The 25,006-nt window shown below is 45.7% G+C and overlaps 7 protein-coding genes across 7 annotated transcripts; 5 read left to right on the forward strand and 2 right to left on the reverse strand.

The window, feature by feature from the left end:
* Positions 1-2,560: 2,560 nt before the first annotated feature.
* On the forward strand, positions 2,561-4,316 carry HD556DRAFT_1449965 (uncharacterized protein; the record flags this gene model as incomplete). The annotated part of the gene is made up of 14 exons (XM_041307687.1): positions 2,561-2,633; positions 2,687-2,719; positions 2,773-2,792; positions 2,846-2,860; positions 2,920-2,958; positions 3,033-3,050; positions 3,105-3,118; positions 3,168-3,199; positions 3,365-3,424; positions 3,483-3,617; positions 3,669-3,889; positions 3,950-4,015; positions 4,072-4,245; positions 4,302-4,316. The coding sequence occupies 14 exons, from the start codon at positions 2,561-2,563 to the stop codon at positions 4,314-4,316; spliced, it is 915 nt and encodes a 304-aa protein (XP_041153690.1).
* Positions 4,317-5,123: 807 nt separating this feature from the next.
* Positions 5,124-6,998, forward strand: HD556DRAFT_1531150 (uncharacterized protein; the record flags this gene model as incomplete). Its single annotated transcript, XM_041309486.1, has 14 exons — positions 5,124-5,200; positions 5,246-5,344; positions 5,395-5,427; positions 5,478-5,497; positions 5,550-5,564; positions 5,624-5,662; positions 5,726-5,754; positions 5,812-5,825; positions 5,880-5,915; positions 6,083-6,142; positions 6,201-6,335; positions 6,387-6,630; positions 6,688-6,739; positions 6,795-6,998. The coding sequence occupies exons 2-14, from the start codon at positions 5,272-5,274 to the stop codon at positions 6,996-6,998; spliced, it is 954 nt and encodes a 317-aa protein (XP_041153691.1). The 5' UTR covers positions 5,124-5,200; positions 5,246-5,271.
* A 217-nt stretch (positions 6,999-7,215) lies between these two features.
* Positions 7,216-9,466, forward strand: HD556DRAFT_1063776 (uncharacterized protein). Its single transcript, XM_041296048.1, has 15 exons — positions 7,216-7,301; positions 7,362-7,480; positions 7,550-7,680; positions 7,731-7,763; positions 7,814-7,833; positions 7,885-7,899; positions 7,959-7,997; positions 8,061-8,089; positions 8,147-8,160; positions 8,210-8,245; positions 8,403-8,462; positions 8,521-8,655; positions 8,707-8,938; positions 8,995-9,046; positions 9,102-9,466. The coding sequence occupies exons 1-15, from the start codon at positions 7,299-7,301 to the stop codon at positions 9,309-9,311; spliced, it is 1,128 nt and encodes a 375-aa protein (XP_041153692.1). The 5' UTR covers positions 7,216-7,298; the 3' UTR covers positions 9,312-9,466.
* A 1,422-nt stretch (positions 9,467-10,888) lies between these two features.
* HD556DRAFT_1416842 (uncharacterized protein) lies at positions 10,889-12,324 on the forward strand (the record flags this gene model as incomplete). The annotated part of the gene is made up of 4 exons (XM_041304351.1): positions 10,889-10,897; positions 11,214-11,299; positions 11,363-12,209; positions 12,307-12,324. The coding sequence occupies 3 exons, from the start codon at positions 10,889-10,891 to the stop codon at positions 12,000-12,002; spliced, it is 735 nt and encodes a 244-aa protein (XP_041153693.1). The 3' UTR covers positions 12,003-12,209; positions 12,307-12,324.
* A 324-nt stretch (positions 12,325-12,648) lies between these two features.
* HD556DRAFT_1449969 (uncharacterized protein) lies at positions 12,649-14,373 on the forward strand (the record flags this gene model as incomplete). Its single annotated transcript, XM_041307688.1, has 13 exons — positions 12,649-12,721; positions 12,776-12,808; positions 12,865-12,884; positions 12,944-12,958; positions 13,017-13,055; positions 13,114-13,142; positions 13,201-13,214; positions 13,259-13,297; positions 13,464-13,523; positions 13,582-13,716; positions 13,768-14,005; positions 14,063-14,114; positions 14,170-14,373. 13 exons carry the CDS (start codon positions 12,649-12,651, stop codon positions 14,371-14,373), a joined length of 951 nt encoding a protein of 316 aa, XP_041153694.1.
* A 3,669-nt stretch (positions 14,374-18,042) lies between these two features.
* On the reverse strand, positions 18,043-19,933 carry HD556DRAFT_1313675 (uncharacterized protein; the record flags this gene model as incomplete). Its single annotated transcript, XM_041300837.1, has 5 exons — positions 18,043-18,062; positions 18,214-18,751; positions 18,803-19,269; positions 19,327-19,484; positions 19,812-19,933. The coding sequence occupies 5 exons, from the start codon at positions 19,931-19,933 to the stop codon at positions 18,043-18,045; spliced, it is 1,305 nt and encodes a 434-aa protein (XP_041153695.1).
* Positions 19,934-22,139: 2,206 nt separating this feature from the next.
* HD556DRAFT_1313676 (uncharacterized protein) lies at positions 22,140-24,896 on the reverse strand (the record flags this gene model as incomplete). Its single annotated transcript, XM_041300838.1, has 12 exons — positions 22,140-22,176; positions 22,201-22,399; positions 22,465-22,519; positions 22,567-22,818; positions 22,902-22,957; positions 23,338-23,429; positions 23,450-23,698; positions 23,747-23,880; positions 23,932-24,339; positions 24,391-24,594; positions 24,646-24,795; positions 24,846-24,896. Coding segments are annotated over 12 exons (1,887 nt in total), but the record flags the coding sequence as incomplete, so codon positions are not given.
* Between the last annotated feature and the right edge of the window lie 110 nt (positions 24,897-25,006).

Raw genomic sequence — 25,006 nt, forward strand, 5'->3', positions numbered from 1 at the left:
CTGATTCTGATTTTGCGCGTTGGTGGTCCACTGTCTGGACATATAGATACTGCGAATCGTGAAACCAGATGGCTGAAGCTCATCAGTGCTCAGATACAATTTTCTCCATGCGATGGGCTACGGAGAATGAATGAATGAATCGCGTACACTCATGACTTGACTGTACGTCTCTCTCGCGAATGAGCATGACAAGGATATGGGGTCTGCTGAGTGATGAGTGGAGAATAAGAACATCGAAGGTCCAGGTCAGAAGACCTCAAGCGTACCTATCAAACTACTGATGAGGCATCGACTGCAATACTCTGTTGGAACCCTCGGTAAGCACGACTATCAAAGTAAAGCACCGAACGAGATACGGACATGTACAGTAAGCAAATGATCACTTGGTGAATGATAGAATGTGGGAAACGGGGAAATTTGCAGGAACGTTGAAGGGCATCGTGATGTCTCGTACGTGAGCTGTATAAACGACCAATAAGGGTGGGCGCCTGTGACCAGTGACATATTTATATATCGCACGCAGGATGAGGAAAATAAAGTTCCGGAGAACAGCTATTCCTGTAGGTACTATCGATGGAGACGGGAGGCGTATCGATGGCGGGATTCTTGTCTTTGAAGCAGAGGTTATTGATAATTTCTGCGTGACAGATCAAGTACTTCCAACCCTACACTAAAGGGAAGCATGATGGATAAAAGCAGGATTGATTAGTTGATTGCCCAAAATAGATGCCTAGATAGATGCGAATCCTGGAAGACGCACATTAATAGGTCGACGACACGATCGAACGAAAGTCATTCTAAGGTTTATTTATTTGTCTAGATTCCGATCGATCGAATTGACAGGACATCGGCCTTTTCTACTCAATGAATGTAGGATTGCGAATATGAGTGGAACGGACCTCTTCGGTCATCAACTTACAGACAAACATCGTTGTACCGTGAAATATGTTTACCGATAAAGCTAGCTATAGAAACAGTGTTGCTATCGACCAGCAGTACTGTATAGGGAAATGCTTGCCGAGTGGTCTGCAGGGGGAAGAAATTTGATGCAGATCTGTCGTGGTATTCATTTAGCATATGGGGTTTCGATGTATATTTGAGAGATCTAGGCAAACCTATTTATTGTCGTATCACTTGGAACGAAGTACAGCGAGCGGTAAGCTGAAATTACCCGGAACGACTTCAGCCAGAATAAGGGTGCCAGTGACATATTTATATATGGCACCAATAGATGCCGGGCTAGATAAGGCATCGATGATGATACGAATCCTGGATCACCGATTTTGTCAGCATTCCAAGTTTTATTTGATTTAAGTATCTAGATCGAGCAGATTGAGATTCGAGTCTGAGTTACAGGGAGTGAGAGTATATCCTAGTAAATTTTGTGGAGATGCTTACCTCGAGCATTACAACTGATTGTTTTTGGGTGGGTCGTGGCAAGTATGAGTCTAGGGGTGGATCAATGATTAAGTGAATCTCGCGACAGGGAGGGGGAGGGGTGCTCAAGACTGGGGAACGTACCAACGATAAATGCAAAGGACGGCACCACAAGCACCCCTTTGTGCGCAGGGAGATTGAAAGCATGAACATTATTTCGACTCCCTACAACAAAAAGGCAAAGAATGGACGTACGTGGCTCCAAGTCTGATGGCACTGAGAGGGGAATCAGATACGAGATAAGGTGAAAGGAAGATTGAGGACCGAGATTATGCAAGTACTTACGACGTGTGGACGCTATGCTCGAGGATAGCAGATGCATGAGCACTGATGCATCGACGGCCAGCCTAGCATATGTCGCCGAGAGTGGTGGAACGGGGTAAACAACTTACAGCTGTTCAAAACCAGACGCTCTAAATAAGCTATCCCCAACACCCGTACCAATTCTTTTGGGGTACGAACTCCATATATTGGAACGTGCAGATTAGCGTGGGTGCACATGGGCAGGCATAATCAGACCGGAAGTCTGTAGAGAAGACATGTAGGAACGAAGTTGAACGTTGAGTTGTGGTATGTCAGCGTTCTGGCTAAAGTACGTGTAATACTTACATGTCAATTTGAACCTGATGCCGGACAAGGATAAGCTGAGGATTGGCGAGATGAGTTATATGGTGAGACGGGGTCGGTTAGATAGCGAAAGTGATCGTAAGTAGAACGAAGACAAGGTGAAAGATTTGAATGAATTGGAAAATGCGAAGATAGTTTTATGTATCTGTGAAGGGGTAGCCAATATTAATGAAGTGGGTGGAGTATCTTTGTGGCGTACATACTACAAACAAAGTCCGAAACTGAGAGAGAGTTCATTTTTCGATTCTCGGCAAACACCGAAGGTAGTAATGGCTTTTACTTATCACAGCTTGTCCTTAGTACACCAACGCTCCAACATGTAAATGGCTTCATTTGCCAATGACGTCGACTCTTAGATTAGATACAGTCCTAGACCATTTGATGTATGTATGTGTGTACTTGTGTATTCCCTCTGTATGTAATGTCCGTGGACTCTGGAGTAGGATTTGATATGTAGCACGAACGCTGCCCATTCGTTCACACCCATCCCTCGAACATGACCATCGTCTCAAATGATCCCAGTTGGTGGCTGACAATCAATTTTAATTTGTTGAACAGCTATTGGATAGGTTCGTCTCATCAGCATGTCTAGATCTACTAAGGTTGACTTGGGGTTTTGCAGTTGCCGCCGGCGTCGTGGTGGTACACGATTGGGGTGAGCCGCAGGATAGTATTCGAAAATCGCTGATATTCTCATGATATTTTTAGTCTTAACACTCGGACAAGAGGTACGTTCGATGTTATCGTTGGAGTAGTTAACTTGCTAAGAATGGTGTCATAGATTGAACTCATCTGGGTGAGTGACAAGAGTCCCGTATCAGAAGAAAACAAGAGCATGCAATAAATTCGTGACAGAGACAACGCTGGTCTCTCATGACTGTGCTGTATTTGATTGTTCGTACCTCATGTTGTACTTTAGCATGGTGGGCAACTTGTGCTGACTCCAAAATGTTCTAGATACGCTATAGTGGAATACCGTATTTTGTGTATGTATAATCAACAACTTTGGACTGTGCTAATAGCTCATCTATGACAACTAGTGTCAATATTCTGGGTATGTCTCATATGCGCTGTGTTCCATTTTTTTGACCGGCGGCACACAGGAAATATGCCGCTGGTATCGCTGACAGATGCAGTGAGTATTCTGCAACTATCACATTCCTATCTAACCAATACACTCACATGCAGGGGTGAGTGAGATTCCAAGCATTGAACTTGGCTCGACATAATGACTCAATACTAGGTGTAAGTCAGAGTCTTTGATACTAGTGCGAGGGCGTTCACTAATTACGAGTTTTAGGCATTATCGTGTACTACGTATTAAATGGCACGGTTGTGGCCTTGACTGTCATGTTGGGTGGTAAGTTGACCAGGTGCGATACCTCTGCGATATCGACCTGACTGACGCACGATGCAAGTCATCATGATTGCTCGGTTGCATGCCATGTATCAGGGATCTAGAACGATGCTTATGTCCCTTATTATCATTTTCCTGGCTGTAAACATCACCTGCGGAGTGATCATGGCAATAATAATGAAGGATACTGTAGGAGGTAAGCTTTGCTTGTTGACTTGAAGAACACGGCTCATTGGACACACACCAGAGGAGCTGATACTCTCTGGCATTTATATGTGCAGTTCTCAATTGGAAGGCAACTACCTGCTCCTCGGATCAATGTTTTGGATGCTCAACACTGTTTGGGAGGTCCTCGCACTGTGTCTTTCAGTTTGGGTTGCTGTGAAACACTTCCGTGAGCTGCGACGACTCGGCCCATCGACAGGATCTACCATCGGAGACTGTTTCAGAGTGCTGATACAATCTCATGTTCTCTATTTTGCAAGGTGAGCTTGTAATGTTGATGCGGTCATATTTTTTCTGCTCAAGTTCTGCACATATCAGCTTTTTGGTGTCTCTTGCGTCCAGCTTGCTTTTCTCTTCCCAGAAATCCCGGTGCGCTGACCTGCTGCTGATATCTGCGTGCAACCAGTGCTCATCATTTCTGTTAGAATTCGGATTCTATTGGAGTTTCGATACTCGGCGGTACTCTTCAAATTTGTATGGTCATTCAGTTGTTTGTGCTGGGACCACGCCTCATCCTTAGCGTTCGAGAATACCACGCCAAACTCGTGGCATACTCCGACGCAGAATCTAGCATGAATTCGATTGTCTTCCAGGAGCATGTACATGTATTGACTAGCAGTACTGTGTAGGGAAATGCTGATCGAGTGGTCTGTAGGGAGAAGAAATTTGATTGAGGATCCGTTGTGATATTTATTTGACATATAATACGTTTGAAAGGTCTAGGCAAAGCTATTTCTTGTTGTGTCACTACTAGAACGAATCACCCGCGTTTCAACCAAGTGGTAATGGGAAATTGTCCAGAACATCTAGCAACCAATCTGGTTCATTGTTGAAATACAACGAGAGTCAGTAAAAGTGCCTTCACCGCTGGTTTTGCGCGTTGGTGTTCTACCGTCTCGACATATAGGTACTGTGGATCGTGAAGCCAGATGGCTGATAACTATCATCGTTTGGCTGTAGCGAATGAGCATGACAAGCTCGAGATGAGGTCTGCTGAAGCCCCTGCTAAGCCCGACCATCAAAGTAAAGCACTAACGAGATACAAATATGCATACATACATACACCAATTGGCATAGATCAATCGATCACAATCGCTCTGAGGGCAGGCAAATGGTCACTTTAACGACGCGAGGTGTATTGATGGCGAGAAGTTGAGGGAAACACATGTTCGATTATGCATTGCATTATGGACAATCGGCGTGGTCTGAGAAGGAAGAATTGCCTAGAGTAGATGCCAGGTTAGGTAAGGCATTGACTGTCAGAAATGATGATACGAATCCTGGAAAACGCACTTGTGTACAAGGGACGACAACACGAACTGTGTTGATCCAGAAGGTCTATTGGAAATCAGATCGCCGATTCTGTTAGCATTCCACACTGCTGTAAGCCGCGACAGTACCTGTGCTAAACTTAGTGTTTTGCTGATGTAAGTACTTTTAGAATTACGAGTTGAAGTAACAGCGCTCAGCGCTCATGACTAGTACTATAATAGTATTTTACTGTGAGGCTGTACGTCCTGTGAGTGCTGTGATGGAGCTCAAACTGCACCGGTGGTATATCTTGCACAAACGCTGTCGTTATACACCACTAACCTTCCCCACTTGCCTACACCCATCCCTCGAACATGACCTACGTCTCAAATTATCCAAGTTGGTGGCCATATATCAGTTCAAATATTTTCGTCAGCTATTGGGGAGGTTTGTCGCATCAAGATGTCTAGATCTAATCTTGACATGCAGTTTCGCAGTTGCCGCAGGCGTCGTGGTGGTATACGATTGGGGTGAGCAGGACAATGTTCGAAATTCGCTGATATTCTCACGATATTTCCAGTGTTAACACTCAGACAAGAGGTACGTCGATGTTATCGCCGGAGCAGCCAACTCGCTAAGAATGATGTCATAGATTGAACTTATCTGGGTGAGTGACAAGAGTTCCGTATCAGCAGAAAACAAGAGCATGCAATAAATTCGCGACAGAGACAACGCTGGTCTCTGATGACTGTGTTGTATTTGACTGTTCGTACCTCATATTGTGCTTTAGCATGGTGGGCAACTTGTGCTGACTCCAAAATATTCTAGATACGCTATATTGGAATACCGTTTTCTGTGTATGTGTCGAGATCAATAACTTTGCACTGTGCTAATCACTCATCTCTGACAACTAGTATCAATCTTCTGCGTATGTCTCATATGCGCTATATTCAAGTTTCATTTTCTGACCGGCGAGACACAGCAATTATGCCATCAGTATCGCTGACAGATGCAGTAAGTTCTCTGCGACCATCTCATGCCTATCCAATGATTCTAATCAATACGCTCATATGCAGGGGTGAGCGAGATTCCAAACATTGAACTTGGCTCGACATAATGACTCAATAGGTGTAAGTCGGAGTCTTTGATACTAGTGCGAGGGCGTTTACTAATTGCGAGCTTTAGGCACTATCACGTACTACACAGAGAGTGTGATAAATCTAGTTGTAACTGCCATGTTGGGTGGTGAGTCACCCAGGTGCAATACCTCTGTGATATTGACCTGACTGACACACGATGCAAGTCATCATGATTGCTCGGTTGTATGCCATGTATCATGGATCTAGAAAGATGCTTATCTTCCTTGTTATTATCTTCCTGGCTGTAATCATCACCTGCGGAGTGATCTTGGCAATAGACCTCGAGTATTCTGTATGGGGTAAGCTTCACTTGTTGACTTGAAGACCACGGCTCATTGGGCAAACACCAGAGGAGTTCGTACTCTCTGGCACGTATATATGCTATTATGTAGATGGAGATGGAGCGAACCACCAGATTTCGTATTCAACGGTTTGGATCCTCTACACTGTTTGGGAGGTCCTCGCACTGTGTTTTTCGATTTGGATTGCTGTGAAACACTTCTGTGACCTGCGACGACTCGGCGCATCAACAGGATCGACCATCGGGGACTGTTTCAGAGTGCTAATACAATCTCACGTTCTCTATTTTGCAAGGTGAGCTTGTGATGTGAATGCGGTTATAGTTTTTTGCTCAAGTTCCGCACGTGTTAGCTTTGTTGGTGTCTCTTGCCTCCAGCTTACTGAACTCTCTCCAGAAATCGCGGTGCGCTGACCTGTTGCTAATATCTGCGTGTAACCACTGCTCATCAGTTCTATAGAATTTGAATTCTATTGGAGCTCAGATACTCTATGGTGCTGTTCAAATTTTATTGGTCGTGCAGATGTTTGTGCTGGGACCACGCCTCATCCTCAGCGTTCGAGAATACAATGCCAAACTCGTGGCATACTCCGACGCAGAAACTAGCATGCATTCGATTGTCTTCCATGAGCGTGTACATGTATCAACTAGCAGTACTGTATAGGGAAATGCTTGCCGAGTGGTCTGCAGGGAGGAGAAATACCAAGCAGTGGCGCAGCATCTTTCTGGATCTGAAACAACGGTGTGTCTGTACTATGATGAATAATCTACCTGACCATTTTGAACCCGTCCATGAGGATCTCGGAGATAGAACAAGATGTAGATATTAATAATTCGACTAAATTCTATTGTAAATACGGTCTTCATTCTCTTCCGTGCTATGCTGATCTACTCCGGCTATTCCGGTTATCGGCGTTCCCTACTTGTGTCGTGCTGTGTTATCTTAGTCAGCTTCTACCCTGTGATGGTCCGTCTGACTTCAGCAACTTACGATGGGGTTCAATCTTAGTCTGTTACATGCTTACAGAAACACGATGCCATAGAGATGAGCCTGTACATTCAGAGATTAGCTTCCTGGCGTGGTGCAAGTTTATTGCCAGCTTTGTATTTGATTTCGCTCCGTTCCACCCGATCAAAAATCTTGAGGTAGGATCGATTATCTATCTCCGTTATGCTGATTTTGGAGATCCAAGTGCCGAACGGTGGTATAACTAGCACGAAGCTATCGTCATACACCACTAACATTCCCCACTCGCTCACCCATTCCTCGAACATGACCTTCGTCTCAAATGATCCGAGTTACTGGCCTTATATCAGTGTGAACATTTTTTTGAGCTATTGGGAAGGTTTGTCGCATCAATATGTCTAAATCTAATGTTGACGTGCGATTTCACAGTTGCCGCAGTCGTTGTGGTGTTATACGATTGGGGTGAGCAGGACAGTGTTCGAAAATCGCTGATGTTCTCATGATATTTCAAGTCTTAACACTCGGACAAGAGGTACGTCGATGTCATCGCCGGAGTAGCCAACTCGCTAAGAATGTGCCATAGATTGAACTCATCTGGGTGAGTGACAAGAGTTCCGTATTAGAAGAAAACAAGACAATGCAATGAATTCGCGACAGAGACGACGCTGGTCCCTCATGAGTGTGCTGTATTTGATTGTTAGTACCTCATGTTGTGCTTTAGCGTGGTGGGCAACTTGTGCTGACTCTAAAATACTCTAGATACGCTATATTGGAATACCGTATTCTGTGTATGTGTCGAGATCCACAACTTTGCACTGTGCTAATAACTCATCTCTGACAATTAGTGTCCGTCTTCTGGGTATGTCTCATATACTCTGTGTTTCATTTTGCTGACCGGTGGCACACAGAAAATATGCCATCGGTATCACTGACAGATGCAGTAAGTATTCTGAAACCATTTCATTCCCATACAATCAATTCACTCATATGTAGGGGTGAGTGAGAATACAAGGATTGAACTTGGCTCAACATCACGACTCAATAGGTGTAAGTCGGATCTTCGATACTAGTGCGAAGGCGTTCACTAATTGGGAGTTTCAGGCAATATCATGTACTACGCATCAGGTGGGACAAATGTGGCCTTGTGTGCCATGTTGGGCGGTAAGTGACCCAGGTGCAATACATTTGTGATATGGACTTGACTGACACACGATGCAAGTAATCATGATTGCTCGATTGCATTCCATGTATCAGGGATCTAGAGTGATGCTTATCTTCCTTATTATTATCTTCCTGGCTGTAAACATCGCTTGCGCAATAATAGCAGCAATAGCACTCAACTATGATGTACTGGGTAAGCTTTACTTGTTGACCTGAAGAACACGACTCATTGGATAAACACTAGAGGAGCACATCCTTTCTGGCACATATGTGTGCGATTTATCTGAAGGGAACAACCAGCTTATTTCGATCATTTGGATGCTCAACACTGTTTGGGAGGTCCTAGCACTGTATCTTTCAATCTGGGTTGCTCTAAAACACTTCCGTGAGCTGCGACGACTCGGCCCATCGACAGGATCGACCGTCGGGGACTGTTTCAGAGTGCTGATACAGTCGCACGTTCTTTATTTTGCAAGGTGAGCTTGTAATGTGAACGTGGTTATGTTTTCTGCTCAAGTTCCGCATATGTTAGTTTTACCGGTGTCTCTTGCCTCCAGCTCGCTCTTTTCTCTCCAGAAATCTTGGTGCGCCAACCTGTCGCCAACATCTGCGCGTCAACATTGCTCATCATTCTTGTAGCATTCTAATTCTAATTCCATTGGAGTTTCGATACTCCGAGGTGCTCTTCAAATTTTATTGGTCGTGCAGATGTTTGTGCTGGGACCACGCCTCATCCTGAGCGTTCGAGAATACCACGCCAAACTTGTGGCATACTCCGACGCAGAAACTAGCATGAATTCGATTGTTTTCCAGGAGCGTGTACATGTATCCACTAGCAGTACTGTGTAGGGAAATGCTTGCCGACCGGTCTACAGGAAGGTGGAGGGTCCGTCGTGGTATTTATTTAGCATATAGGGTTTTGAAGTATATTTACAAGGTCCATGCAATGTTGTATCACAACTGGAATGAAGTACCTGCGCTTGAACTAAGTAGCAAGGTGAAATTATCCGGAACGACTAGCAACCAAACTGATCCTTGATGACCGATGTTGAAATACAACGACAATGAGTAAAAGTGCTTGACAGCTGATTCTGCCCGTTGGTGTCCCCCCGTCTGGCCATGTAGATACTGAGAATCGTGAAGCCAGATGAGTGATAACTCATCGGTGCTCAGATGCGATTTCCTCCATCCGATGGGCTACGGAGAATGAAATGGATGAGTCACGTAGACTCATGGCTTGACTGCACATCTCTCGCGAATGAGCATGACAAGGATATGTAGTTTGCTGAGTGGGGAGTGGAGAATCAGATAATGCTAGAAGTCCTTGAGCGTACATATCAAACTACTAATGAGGCATCGACTGCGATATTCTGTTGGGACACTCCCTAAGCACAACCATCGGAGTGAAGCACCGAACGAGATACAGATATGCACACACGCCCATTGGCATGGATCACAGTGGCTCCTATATAGCTAGGGTAAGCAAATGGGTACTTGAATGAAGTGTCTGATAGAATAGGGGAAACGCACTGAATAGAAGCACGATGGATGAAAGAAGGATGACCTAGAATGGTCAACGACACGAACGACGACGAAAGTATGTGATCGGGAATTAGATCGCCGATTTCGTCAGGATTCCATGTTTTTTATTTATCTAGAATCTAGATCGAGGAAATTAGACTCGTACATGTCTGGTTCAAGGCGTACCTGGGAAGCCCTGCAACGATCTATTTCCATCCTGCCGAGTCGCATCACTGTAAGAGTAAAACACCAAATGAGATGCATATGTAAATATAACACACCCGTTGATATTAAATATCAATCACCTCGGCCCTGGAGTAGCGATATTTCAAGAGTAAATGTAAGTGAAGAGGTTATCACAGCATGGTCACCCGGCCGAACAGATAGAGAGTGAAGGGCCTGGAAAGGACAAGTAACATCTTTGATCAGGTAGTTGATAGAGGAAAAAACTCACTCTAATGCGTCCAAGCACGAGAAAGGGTGGCCTTCAGAGCGGTAGTAGAATGTCCTTGAGCGCGAGGAAGAATGTGTCTGGAGGGTCTGTCACAGGAGCAACGCTTTAGTCTTATATATATGCTCAAGTACTATGTAGGCAGACCAAATACGATAGTGCCCGTCCATCCAGCTTCACGTGCAGGTCAATTCTCGTCTTCCATGACCGATCCGCGAGCGAGGTAACAAGAGAAATTGGCACAGGTGTGAATTCCAGAACGGCATTGCTTGCAGAGCTGTAAGCTTGGTTCATTTTTTGACTCCGCAAACGCCGAAGGTAGTAGCGCAGCGCTGCGGACTTTGATTAAAATTTAGAAAAGGAGACCCCCAGACTCCGCCTCAGACTTTGGCCCCAGACTGGCCAGATCTCTGACATTCACCGTTGCTGATGGAGGCCCCGTATCTTTCATATTATGTTCGGTGTGCGCCTGAAAACACTAGTACTGTTATTATTCATTCGTCATGTGGAGTAAGTAATGCGCCTTCAAGGTTGCATTTCTGATTCATACCCACCATAACTCGGTCAACCACTCCAACACAGCTTCCGATGACACCACTGGCTGCTAACTTTCCAACTGCGGCGGTACATCGCCCATAATACACACTGCACAGTTGCCTCTATACACAGGTATAGTCCCGGTGTTCAAGGATGCTAACCAAGATGCTTACCAATGAAGCCGCTCAGCCTTTAAAAAGAGTTTCAAGATTGGCCGCAGCACGTCAAACCCCACGTCTTAGTACTCCATGACGCAGACACTTGTCTTGTACGACACCCTCTCCAATCTACCAGGCAATAGCTGGTCACCCAACCCTGCAAAGCCGAGGTCAGTAATTCATGTCGATGTATGTCACTTTGATATCTGATCAAAGTCTACTCTACGCCTCAGGTTCATTTTGAGCTACAAGGGTCTTCCGTTCGTGACCGTCTGGGTCGAATACTCAGACATCTCGATCGCTATGAAGGCCATCGGTGCAAAGCCAAACAAACGCTCAGACGGCTCGGATTTTTGCACCGTTCCCGTCCTCAGCGACCCTAACACCGGTGCCCTCATCACCGACTCCCTCGAAATCGCCTCCTACCTTGAAAAGACATATCCAGAGAAGCCTATTTTTCCTAACAACTCAGAATCCCTGATACGCGAGTTCGACTCTGCCCATATCAAACTCATTATACCTGCTGTAAAGTCTATCTTCGTACGCTCCACAGAAATATTGAGTCCCGTCAGTGCAAAGTTCTTTATCAAAATCCGTTCGATGGACGTCCCGCTGCCTTGGGATGCGAATTACGATGAAGACTGGGCCCTACTAGAGAAGGGGCACAATATTGCGTACGAATGGTACCAGAAGACAGACGGAAAGTGGTTCATGGGCGACACTTTTTCGTATGCAGACATTATCGTGGCTTGCTGGTTGCTGTGGTTCAAACGAGTCCTGAAGGAGGATGAGTGGGTCAGGATCAGTTCTTGGAATGAGGGGAAATGGGCTCAAGTTCTTGCAGACGTTGAGAAGGAGTGTGGATTAGCGTAGGAGACTGCGTGTACTATATTCAGAGGCATTTGAAATAATGTCGAGTTTTTTCAACAGGTCAACCCAGGCCACCATCATCACAGTGTGCACCACATGTCTTGCATACGTCAATGTTGTGCGGGCCTGGACGGCCTGAGCCTGAGCTGGCCAGGATTGGACTAACTTAGTACTTACTAACATAGATAGCAGCGCACACGGTCAGTCAGGGTGAGTCACTCATCTAGACTTATACAGCCGCAGAGTGCGCATTACAATGCGCAAGTGCAGGCCACGAAAAAGGAATGGCTGCTTACCTTGTGTGTAGTGGGCTGATGGGAGCTGATCAATTATAACCTCTGGCGGGCGCTTGACGTCTGACACCCGTACATGAACCTCTTCTCGATGACTCAACGTCCTAGGCCTCTTAGTGCGCATCAAGGATCAATACTAACCTATGCATCTGTACCTCGATGTGTGGAGGTAACCATACTGATCGTACGTGTGTCCAGGCGTCAAGGAATGTTGATGAGATCACAGAAATGTTACATTATCATGGTGGCATGAGTGAAGCCTATCTTTAGTAAAAGATGGTATATCTAGTACGACCGACACTAGTACTGCCAATACTCCCCGCTCAGCACTCACCGCTCACCGGTACCCCTCAAACATGACTATAGTTTCAAATGACTCCACTTTCTGGCCGCTAATCAATTTTTCGATGTTTCTCAGCTATTGGAAAGGTTCGTTACAGCAAAATGTCTATATTTATTGAACATGAGCTGGTGGTTTCGCAGTTGCTGCGGGTGTCGTGGTGGTATATGATTGGGGTGAGTGGGACAGTCTTCTAACTTGAAAATGACTCATATTCTCATGATATTTCCAGTCTTAACACTCGGCCAAGAGGTACGTCGATGTCAACGGCGGACTCCGGAGCGGAAAACTCGCTAAGTGAGGTTTCATAGATTGAACTGATCTGGGTGAGTAACAAGAGTCGTATCAGAAGAAAAACAGGACAGTTTGATGAATTAGCGATAGAGGCAACGCCGGTCGCTCATGACTGTACTGTATCTAGTTGTTCGTACCTCATGTTGTGCTATAACGGCATTCTTGTTTTGACTTCATAATGTTCTAGGTACGCTACATTGGAATACCATATTCTGCGTACGTCATTGTGGCCAATAAGTTGATGCTGTATTGATACCCCATCTTTCATTGCCAGCATCAGCGTTCTGCGTATGTCTAGTACGCACTGTGTCCGATTTCTTTCTGACCGGCAGCCCAAAGCAAGTATACCATTGGTCCAGCTGACAGATGCAGTGAGTATTAAATAACCATCTCATTCCTATGCAATGAATGCGCTCATATTTTAGGAGTGAGTTTGATTCCAACCATTCATTGACTTGGCTCAATATAGTGACTCGATAGGTGTGAGTATGAGTGTTTGATCCTAGTACGATGGTACTCACTAATTGAGTGTTTCAGGCATAATTATGGAATACGCACAGAATGGGACAAATGTGGTCATAGCTGCCATGTTGGGCGGTGAGTCGCCCAGCTTCAATACTTCGGGGATATTGACCCGAATGACACATGATGCAAGTCATCATGATTGCTCGGTTGCATGCTATGTACCAGGGATCTACAACGATGCTAATCTTCCTTCTTATTATCTTCCTGGCGCTAAACATCGCCTGTGTAGTAATCACGGCAATAGACCTCAAGTACGTTGTAGGAGGTAAGTTTCACTTGTTGAGTCGACGAACACAGTTCATTGAACAAACCCCAGAGGAGTTGATACTCTCTGGCACGTATATGTGCGGTTATGGAATGGAAGGCGACGAGCAGCTTCTGTTTTCAATGGTTTGGATGCTCAACACTGTTTGGGAGGTCCTCGCACTGTGTCTTTCAGTTTGGGTTGCTGTGAAACACTTTCGTGGCCTGCGACGACTCGGCCCATCAACACGATCGACTATCGGGGACTCTTTCATAGTGCTGATACAATCCCACGTTTTCTATTTTGCAAGGTGAGCTTGTAATATGAACACAGTTATATTGTTCTGCTCAAGTTCCGCGTGTGTTAGCTTTGCTTGCGTCTCTTGCCTGCAGCTTGCTTATATCTCTCCAGAACTCCAGGTGCGCTGACCTGTTGCTGACATTCGTGTGTAACCACTGCTCATCGATTCTATAGAGATCAACTTCTATTGGAGCTGTGACACTCTATGGTGCTTTTCCAATTTTATTGGTCCTGCAGATGTTTGTGTTGGGACCACGCCTCATCCTTAGCGTTCGAGGATACCACGCCAAACTCGTAGCAGCCTCCGACACAGAAACTAGCATGATGTCGATTGTTTTCCAGGAGCGTGTACACGTATCAACTAGCAGTACTGTGTAGGAAAATACTCACCGAGTGGTCTGCAGGGACGAGAAATTTGGTCGAGGATCCAGATATATATCTATGTAACATGTAAGGTATCGAAGTATGTTTGATAAGCAAACCTATTTCTTGTTGAGTACTCGCGTTTGAACCAAGTAACGAACTGAAACTATCCGGAACGTCTAGCAACCGACCTGGTCCCTGATGGCCGATATTAAAAGACAATAACGAGAATCGTGAAAGTGTCCTGGCAGCAGATTCTGCGCATTTGTGGAGTTCCGTTGTCTGAACATACAGATCAAAGTGACTGCAAAGCGTGAAGCCAGATAGCTGACAACTCATCGGTGCTCAGATGCGATTTCCCTTATCTGGGCTACGGAGAATGAAAACGAATGAATTGTGCAGACTCCTGGTGTGACTAGCGGCTGTCCAGATGTCCGTGGATGAGCACGGCAAGGAGACGAAGTCTTCTGAGCATGGAGTGGAGAATTAGAGAATCGGAACTTCAAGTCAGAAGGTCTCAAGCGTACTCATCAAACTACTCATGAGGCATCGACCAAGATATTCTGTCGGAGTCCTTTCTAAGCACGACCATTAGAGTAAAGCGCCGAACGGCAAGCAAATTCAATTGATCACTTGAATGAAGTGTCTGATAGGATGTAGAGAACGGGGAAAACGGGCAAGATTGATCAAAATGTGTGTTGCAGGAAACATTGAAGGGTACCATTGATGTCTTGACGACCAATAAAGAAAGCGGGTTGTGATTAATATTGTCGGTGACCGCATAAACCAACTCAGGATGATTATGAGGAGAATAAAGAAAAGTTCCAGAGAGCGGCTATTCCAGGAATAGCGGGGAGCACGATGGATGAAAAAATGATGGCCTCGAATAGATATCTAGATGCCGGCCGGTCTAGATAAGGCATTGAATGACACAAATCCTGGAATACGCACATTAGGACGACGACACAAAGTATATTATCGGGAATTAGATCGCCGATTTTGATATTCCATTTTCATTTATCTAGATCGACCGAATTGACAAAACACACATATTTGGTTCAAGACGATCGCGAATTCTATTAGAACGGACTTCTTCACTCATCAAATTATACAGGCAAACATCACTGTACCGTGAAAATTGGACCGTGAAATATGTATACCAATAACTCTATAGTAGAAGTAGCGTTGCCTAGAAGAGATTCGGGGCTTCAAGCCGAAAGCCATCAAGTGCACCTGAGAGGTATCAGTAAGGCGCCCACCACGATATTCTGACATACGTACTTTGATCAGCTTGTGCTGGGTCTATCGTGTGTCCGAGCAGAGCAAAAGAAGAAGTGACCTGAGTGTGTCAGGCTGATAATCAGTCAGATCGGCCAGAATGCCTGGATGTCATCAATCTGGGCCAGAGAAAGAGCACCAAATCATGCGTGAAGGGTCGAAGTAAGGTGTCGATGCCCTGGAGGTGAGCGTCGACCATGTGATTGAACCAACTCAAAGCTGACCACTGTCAGCAAGCCATGTCGTCGACAATAATCGCCTGAGTTCGAGCATGATTCAGCGATATGGAGTATCATGGGTTTAAGGGGCTTACAGCTCGACTAATCATCTATCACGTATCCACATGACAAGGAGATGAGGTGTACTGACTCCTGACATGGACGCCTGACCGGGGAGTAAAGCGCACCTGAACAAGTATCACCACTGCACCAAGTGTCTGAGTACAAAAAACGTGAGAAGCGATAGTGGCTGTAGAAACACAGATGCGGTCAATAGTACATCGGTCCTGCTATCCTCTTCTGCAATAATTTGGGCCAGGTATGTGAACACAATGTGAAAGTTCTGTGAGCTAGGAAAATAAAAGTAGCGTCTGAGCTCAGACAGTTGATAACCCCAAAATAAGAAATTCCTTGATTATCGTCTGTCTGAGGACAAACAACGAAGAAAAGGAAGTTTCAGTGATCGTAGAATCTTGCATTAGCTTTTTTCGGGTCCTTGTGATCTGTTGATACCCATAGAGAAAGTTGCACGTCTGTCAGCGTGAAGCATCGAACCAGGTAATGACACGGACCCAATTGTTGACACCATTGTCATTAATCACTGTCACCGTCAGTAGCATATCGGTTCAGACACCTGGTCTCCCAACGGCCTCGCTCATCCATCTAGATCAGTTGGTGGACTCGGGCAAATGGAATACGAGGGGAATATTCTGTTTTTGAAAACGAGAACCAAGATTTGTGGAAGCCGAGATGGCTGATAAAGCGATGGTTCTTCAGGGATATCACCATCCATCTGGGCTGTCCATGTAGGTGGATCAAAAGAGGAAAACAAGTGTGTTGCAGGTAGGAAGAGCATATCCTAGACGAAGGCCCACAAAAATGCTTACCTTCAGCATTGAAATACGTAGTTTGAGTGATAGATAGGCGTATCGTTCTCGGGTGGGGTCGGGGTAAATAAAGCCTAGGTCCAGACGCAAATCGATAATTGAGCAATTTTATTAATGCTTGAGGACGGCGGACGCGTGAGCGTTGCTGTATCGATGGTCAGCCTAGCATATGTCGTCGAGAGTAGTGGAATGGGGTAAATAACTTAACTTACAGCTAGCCAATACCAGACGCCCTAAACAAGCCGCCTCCAATGCCAATGTCAATTTCTCTGGGAGATGCAGAGTCCGTCTGACATTCGAATGCGCATATTAGCGCGGGTGCATAACAACAGGCATTATCGGATATTAATATTGACCGACGAACTTCACGCACAGGTCAATTTTCGTCTTCCATAACCGATGAAACAAGCACATACTTCAGTCAATTTCCCATGTAGAACCAGTGCCCCGGATGTGCCAAAACCCTGTAGAATCATGGCCAGCCAGTCCCCGGCCGGTCTATGTAGAATACATGCTGGCCGGCCTTGTATAGTAGTAGTCCACATGTATAATACACTACCATACTATTGTAAAAGCATGACCAGCCAGTAGATGTAAGACAACTGCCGGCTGTAGGTATACCAATATCAAGGCTTGCTGGTGTATTAGGATGCTGACTGTTTCACATCTATATTTGTAACTGGCCAGCCTTTCTTCTACATAGGCAGACGTGGGGTGGCCCAATATGTGGGATTAAGATTATACTGGCCAACCATATCTCTACCTCAGTAGAAACCAGGCTGGCCAGTATGTAGGTCTTAATCTAGCAAACCGGCCGCCCTGCATCTACCTATGTATGGGTAAGGCTAGCCAGTTTGTATGTTTTGAACTAGCATACCGGCCGTCCTGCATTTACTTATGTAGGAGCCAGGCTGGCCTGTTTGCAGGTATTAAACTAGCATACCGGCCGTCCTGCATTTACCTATGTAGGAGCCAGGCTGGCCTGTTTGCAGGTATTAAACTAGCATACCGGCCGTCCTGCATTTACCTATGTAGGAGCCAGGCTGGCCTGTTTGCAGGTATTAAACTAGCATACCGGCCGTCCTGCATTTACCTATGTAGGAGCCAGGCTGGCCTGTTTGCAGGTATTAAACTAGCATACCGGCCGTCCTGCATTTACTTATGTAGGAGCCAGGCTGGCCTGTTTGCAGGTATTAAACTAGCATACCGGCCGTCCTGCATTTACCTATGTAGGAGTCAGGCTGGCCAATATATATGTACATAGAGCGAGGAAAGCCAGTTTATACTCAAGTCATAACTTATCACCAGGCAGTGCGAGAGTCTAGACAAGCATATGTAATTACTGTACAAGATTGACTAGCAATGAAGACAATGGAGGATACAAGATCATATCTTCTGGGATCTCTTAGAGGGTTGCCTCACCCTACCTGATCTACGAACCACAGGCTCAGTCCTAGGCTTCTTGGACTTACTTGATGAAGCATGGTTAATTTTTCTCTTCCTCCCTTTCTGCACCACCTCTTCAACCTCCTGCTCCTGCTGTTCTTCTCCCCCAACTACATTCTCCTCTGACTCAACATCCTTCTCCTCAACCTCATGCCTTTCCTTCTCTACCACCATCCTCATCTCCTCATCCTCAACCTCGTCACTGAGTCCCTCTTTGTTCAGCCTCTCAATCTGACCAACAACTGAGAATAAGACTTCCCGGACAGCCTCATCCAGAGCGACCAAGAACTGTAGATCAATAGCAGAATGAGGTAGGTAGAAAGGGGTATTGGGATCAGCCTCGTCTTCCTCATACTCTATCACACGCTTAGACTCCCTATAGAGGAGCCCAATTCCTAGTATTACTGGCATTGCCGATGATGGCCCTGAGATTGGACAGGTCTGTAGCTTGTTTAAGCTGGCCATCAATGTCGCATATGAGGTGTGAATGTCCTCGGAAAGATAATTTTCGCTCCAAGACCAGTCAGCCCAGGTAGGCAAATCTTGGTGTCGCTCTGAAATTGGCTGTTGGACATATAAGCCATAAAATTGAAAACAGCACCAAGTGACACTAACATTCTGTTTGGCTAATATTGCCAGGTCCCTAGTGGCGTCCACAAGCTCCAAGTAGTTTTCATTCTTGCTAAGGGTTTCTAAAAATGTGTATCGGTCATTGATGGCAACATCATCTGGTGTTGTCTCATGAGCGGCCGGCTGTGTTGTACGTTCTGTGAAATGAGAGGCAAATGGAGCCGGCTGGCCTTGATCTTCTTCATCTAAGTCTAGGGTGCTCACTACTTTCGTCTTGGACTTCCCAGTGACCCGAATATCAGCATCCTTGGCCTTAATAAAGACAACTAGCTTCTGATTTGTAGCAGAACGTCGTTCCCAATGCATCCATAGACGATTTACCTCCTCTGTCTTCATATGAGAAGGGTCTTTGACCACAAATCCTGTGGGAACTGAACCAGGTTCCAAATAATTGGACGGGCTGGCAGTTATCACGCCCCAAGGTACAGGTCTAGAGCCACCTGTGCAGACTTCTACAAACCATTGAGTCAATCAAATGTCATGCACATATTGAAGATGTTAGATCTTACTGTATGAAGTATGAAAGATACTTCTAATCAATTCGTGTTGGCCCTTGAGGCCAATACCATCACGAAGAGGAAGTTTTGCATACCCCTCATCATCTACTATGATTTCAGGTAAGACAGGTCCATCCTCACAGTCTGAAGCCGCTGTAGAAACAACAATACTGAGAGGAACTAATGAAGCTCCAGACTGTATCTATATTTGTGTTGTGGTCTTTGCACTGCCTAGTCTGCTATACTTGCCTGACAAGTGCGTTCGACCCAGGGGTCTGCAGTCTGGGAATAGTCTTGGGGGTAAGTGAGTGATGTGGGGTCAATAGTCCGAGCACGGGAAACAATGTCCAAAGGTATAATTACGATGTCCGATGCAAAAGCGTTGGGTCCGATGTTTTCGGGGTTTCGGGTTATCGGGTTCGGTGTAGAGACTCATGCCTCTCATGGTGTGATATGGCAGTATTCACTAGGGAGCGCAACGCGCGCCATGCGCGCACCATTCCCGCGCTTTACGATGTATACGTGCGCGCGCTTTCCCGCGCTTGGTCGCCCTATAGCGCCAGCTTTCCGGAAGCATCCATCCACTGTCCACCAAGCTCTCTAGTGCGTGTATTTCCATCTCCCTTATTTACATATCATTCCACCTTTATTTATATCATGGACCCTTACTTACATACATATATCTTTACATACCTTACTCGGTAGCGCTTCGGCTCCGCGTGACAGCGCTTAGGCGCCGTATATAAGCGCCAGCATTACATACTATTAGGGAACTTTTCCAACTTAGACTCTACCTCCCACTTACCCACTTACCACCTAGAGAATATAGTTGCAATCTATTCTTTGACACCTCGCGCTCGTATCTCTTGTTATTCATCTAATCACCACTTAAGCAAACTCACACTTACTCTCACTTGTCTCCGCTCACGCGCGCTTCCCGCGCCTCGCGCGTACCTTCGCTTTCCCGCGCCTCGCGCGCACCTGCGCGCTTTCTCGCACTTCGCATTGGCTGACCAGTAGCGCCTTCAGCGCCTACTCCTAGAACCTTGCTGCACTCGCTTCCCCTTTAGGGTCGAACGTACTTGTCTTCTCAAGAATAGCAGACTAGGCAACGCGCGACCTCACAACATTATAGATACAGTTTGGAGCATTCATTTGTTCCTCTCAGTATTGTTGTTTCTACATCGGGTTCGGGGTGTCGGAAACTAATAGTAACGCTATAGCAAGCATCGGAAGAGCGAGCGGTGTGCGCAATAATAACAATGACTGATACGGATAATGAAAAGAGCGATGATATTCGCAATATCAACTAAGAACTACGAATATCGGGTTTGACCACTAAGCGTCGGGGAACTGCTCCCCTCTACTTGGATGATGGTAATGCTATGGGGAGTCCAGTATTTATGTAGATACGTAGAAGTCCGGAACCCTATAGGCGAAAGTAGTAGCGCAATATTTTCGGATCCGATGTCCTATGTAATAAGACATGAGGTGCTGCAGACATGTAATAATGTGGTCTACAATGTTAGCGATGGGAAAACAAGTAACTACGCACCTAGTGGGGGCTAGCGCAATGAGGCAGGACATAGGTAGGACGAGTACAAGTGAAGTCCGATAGTCTGATGCGATGTCCGATGTCCGATGTTTTCGGGTTTGGTGCGTATTGAGTCGGATATGATAGGGAATGATTCAGATAATGATTAGCATTCAACATGCATCGGAAATTAGACCTCTACGAGGCCATAGAGATGTCAGTCTCTACACCACATGGTCTGAATCCTCTGAAGGGTCTATCAATTTAATAGTCAGTGAGCATGATATTTAAAATCAAATGAAACACATACAAAATTCAGTCTTAGACCATTCTCCGAAGGATTCAAATCCATTTGCAGCCCACTCCTTGATACCACTCGAGCTCACAGAAAAAATTTTCTTGGCATTCTGAGGCGTAGTTTCGTGTCTATAGTAGTTTAGTTAGTCTTGAGATTTCCATGTTGATTTGATGACTTACAGACTGATGGACAATGTCTGACTAGCTTTTTTCTTATGACTAACAAGCATTACTATGCAACAACCCATGGTTGTTAAGAATGTGCTCAAGGGTCGGATCCGAAGGGCTTGGCTTCAGCTCGTGCGCTGTGCCCCTTACCCGAGTACGTGCCCCTAACTTCTGAAGGCTGTCGAACAATGTCCGAAGGTTACCGGACGATGTCCGGAGGGCGTTGGGCGATGTCCGATGCACGGGAATTCCGGCGGACGTTTGGGAACAAGAGATAAGACTAATCCGGACGAAGTCCGAACTAGAAAGGAAACAGCGGAGGACTACCAAAGGTAGAGGCGGAGGTGACAAGTCTATAGGAATCAATCCTAAGACGAGCGGAGGTCGACGAGAGGATAACTCAAGTCGGACGGAGGAGGTAATGAGCAGAGTCTAAGATGATATTTGAACTGAGGAAACTACAGAGACTGTACAGGGTTTATATACTACTGAGGACATAACGGAGAACAGTGAGTGCAGTGCGAGGCTATGTAAAGCTATGGAGAAAACATATGGGACGACTATCACTAGTTTATCGGAACTTAGTAAAATGAAGACGGAAATGAATAAGGGACGGAAAATAAAGTGTACTAACTGATAAGGGAAATACCAAAGGGATAAGGCACGGAAGTTAGACGCGGGTCGGATCCGGACAATACATAGAAGTCGGCCGGATCCGGAAATCCGGAAATGATGAGTGTGATAGGTCCGGACCCAGAACACGGGATATGACATGGTGCGCTGAATTTGCTCTGCAAAATCTTCCAGAATTTTCTTGAGGTTATTCTTACGATATCTCAAGCCAAAGTGTTAGACTGGAATAACTGTAGATTTGAAGTAAAACTTACATTGCCTGAGTTTCTTCTGGTGCCCCCTCCTCATTCCATTTCTTCATGGCAAACTTGACCTCCTGCTGTTGTGAAGGTGTCATGTTGTTGAACCACTCCCTGGCATTCCCAGTGCGGTACTTGATTGAATACTCCAAGCCTTTACTCTGTTGTTGGGCCTTGTCATATGAGTCGATCTCCTGCTTAAATAATTTCTGTGCTACGTCCCACTCAGACAGGGGTTTCTTATAGAAAGATGGTTCTCTTGGCGACTCGCTGCCTCACGTTCGTCTGCCTCTTCCTTGTCTTTGAGACTTTTGGCATAGTATTCTTTTATTGCCTGTAGGTAATATTTATGTATATCATCAGACAACTAAATACATGTACAGTATAAAATTTTGTGACCTTTTTCAAGGAAGTAGGCAAGGCAATGGGTTCCTCTTGCTCGTCTTGAGCAGCTAGTATGGCCCTCCGAATCTTCCTCACCACAGGCTTTCCAACAGATGAGGAACCTGCAGCAAAAATGGCCTTAGAGTGAAGGTCGAGAATTGGCTTAAAGGCAATAGACCAGTCGGTAGACATCGTAATTGATTCAAGATAAAAATTGCAGGTAGGCTGGTACAGGCGGTAGGAGGGTGGCTAGCCGAAATTAATTTGAACACCCATGTTTATCAACAATAACGTGTGACTTTCATAAAAGTCACACGTTATTGTTGATAAACATGGGTGTTCAAATTAATTTCGGCTAGCCACCCTCCTACCGCCTGTACCAGCCTACCTGCAATTTTATCTTGAATCAATTATCAAATTGGATATATTGAGACGGTCAAATTCACATCAAGTAACAAGATTAAAGGCACATTATACTTCCATTGAGTGGAGTTAGACAGTGTAGATAATAGACAAATTCACATCAGGTAAAAAGATCCAAAACACGTTATACTTCCATTGAGCGGTGAGGGTATCTAATCAAGTAAGATGAAGAAAAATGAAACATGAAGGGATGTACGAAAAAGCTAAGACAAAATAATTGTATCCTAATCCTCATCCTCATCAGGGACACTAGGCATGGGCCTCAAGACAACCGAAATCCAGCAGGAGCCAGGTCTTTTGCCTGGCAAAAGGATCCTGGAATGAGGTGGTTGTGAGAATACATACTTTTTCCTACATTGGCCATTCTTGCATTCAAAGATGTAATCTTTGTGCATGTTGACAGAACACCAGGCGTTACTCCACCCACACTGTGGGCACTGGACCGGCAGGTACTGACCCCAGGGCGAAGTTCAAATGCGTCCAGGCGAACTTGGTAACGGCCAATGAACCTGAGTTGTCAGGCATCAGCAAGAACACGTCAGTGTGGCGCCCAAGTTTGTAGGACTGGCCCAACATGTCAGGGAAGACGATGTGAATGGGCAAACACTCGATGATGACCAGCTCCGCGAATGCGAGCAAAAGGTGGGTGGCGAAACTCGGCTGAAAACGAACAGCATTAAAGCCAATAGTGGCTGTGATGCGATGACTGTTAGGGTTAGTTAGTATTTGCAAAGATAAGATCAAATGGACTTACTCTATGACCGCCTGTTGCAAGCCTGAAAAGGAAGTGACGTTGTTGATGAGCGCGCCACACGAAAACAGCCATAAGTATGATTCCGCGGCACCATGAATCAGGGGATGCCAAGGTGAAAGCAGAACATCGAGAACCTTTGGTGTCAAATGAGCAAATACAATGTTAGTCAAAAAAATGCCACTTACAGAGTGAACGCGTGCCGAAACGTATGACTTCTTGTTGCCCTCGTACCCAATAAATGGATCTCCATGCTCGTTGTCGGTGTGGTTAGTGATGGCGACGACGACACGAGCCCAGTTGGAGCTCATCAGCGACTGGATGATGGCAGTCGCCTGCAACCGGTACTCGTCGATCTTTGAGGCATTGCCGATGTCGAACACGATGGACCGAAATTCAAACCCTCCGCTGGGGAAGTATGGCCGAAGGAATTCGGAGGCCAGTTCGAAACAGCCGCCGGTGACGTCGTGGTCGACGAGGACGAGATGGAGCATGAGCGTGGGTGCCGAAGACAGTTGGGAATGGAGTGAAACCTCCAACGTAGCACGAATTTGGAGGAATGAAGGAAGGAGCGGTTGCCCCTTCCTGTAAAAACCCTATAAAATGAAGTGAATGTTAGTTAGCATGAAATAAACGAAAAAACTTACAAAATAGGGCGACTGAGATGCGCGCCCGTGTCGTTCCATGCCAACATGGCAAGATATGCAGACGAACGTGACGTCATCGGCCTGCACCGCGTGTGCACTGGCAGGCGGGATGTTCATGCAGTTTGAACACATCACCCGCGGACAGGTGCTGCAGAGGAAGAGGCAATCTTCCCCTACAGAACCGTCTCTGCAGATGAGACAAAACTGCAAATAAAGACGCGTGTTAGTGCAAATAGTAGGTAACTAATCACTTACCTCGTTGTGTTCAGACGGCTCTCTCACATTCAGCTCACCCGGCGCAGTGACCGCTCCAGTAGATGCCGGCAACGACAAGGCAATTCGTGGCGCGGTGCCACCGGTGGACTTCTTGCAGGTTTGTTTAGACTTCACCATGGTGAAGAGAGACTATTATAGATATATTCAAATTAGTAGATGACACGGCAAATAGCACTTACAGTTATGTAGTTCAAACAGATGCAAAGAGAGGAGAGCGCCGGCTGAATGTACTTAGAAAGAAATGAACAAGTTTGAACGTTGGTTGATTGTGACAAACAGATCCAAATAGTCACGTGATTATCAACAATGAACTCAACAGCGTCATAATATTGGCTAATCC

Source organism: Suillus plorans, assembly GCF_016647745.1.
Source record: "Suillus plorans strain S12 chromosome Unknown HD556scaffold_96, whole genome shotgun sequence".
Classification (NCBI taxonomy): Eukaryota; Fungi; Basidiomycota; class Agaricomycetes; order Boletales; family Suillaceae; genus Suillus; species Suillus plorans.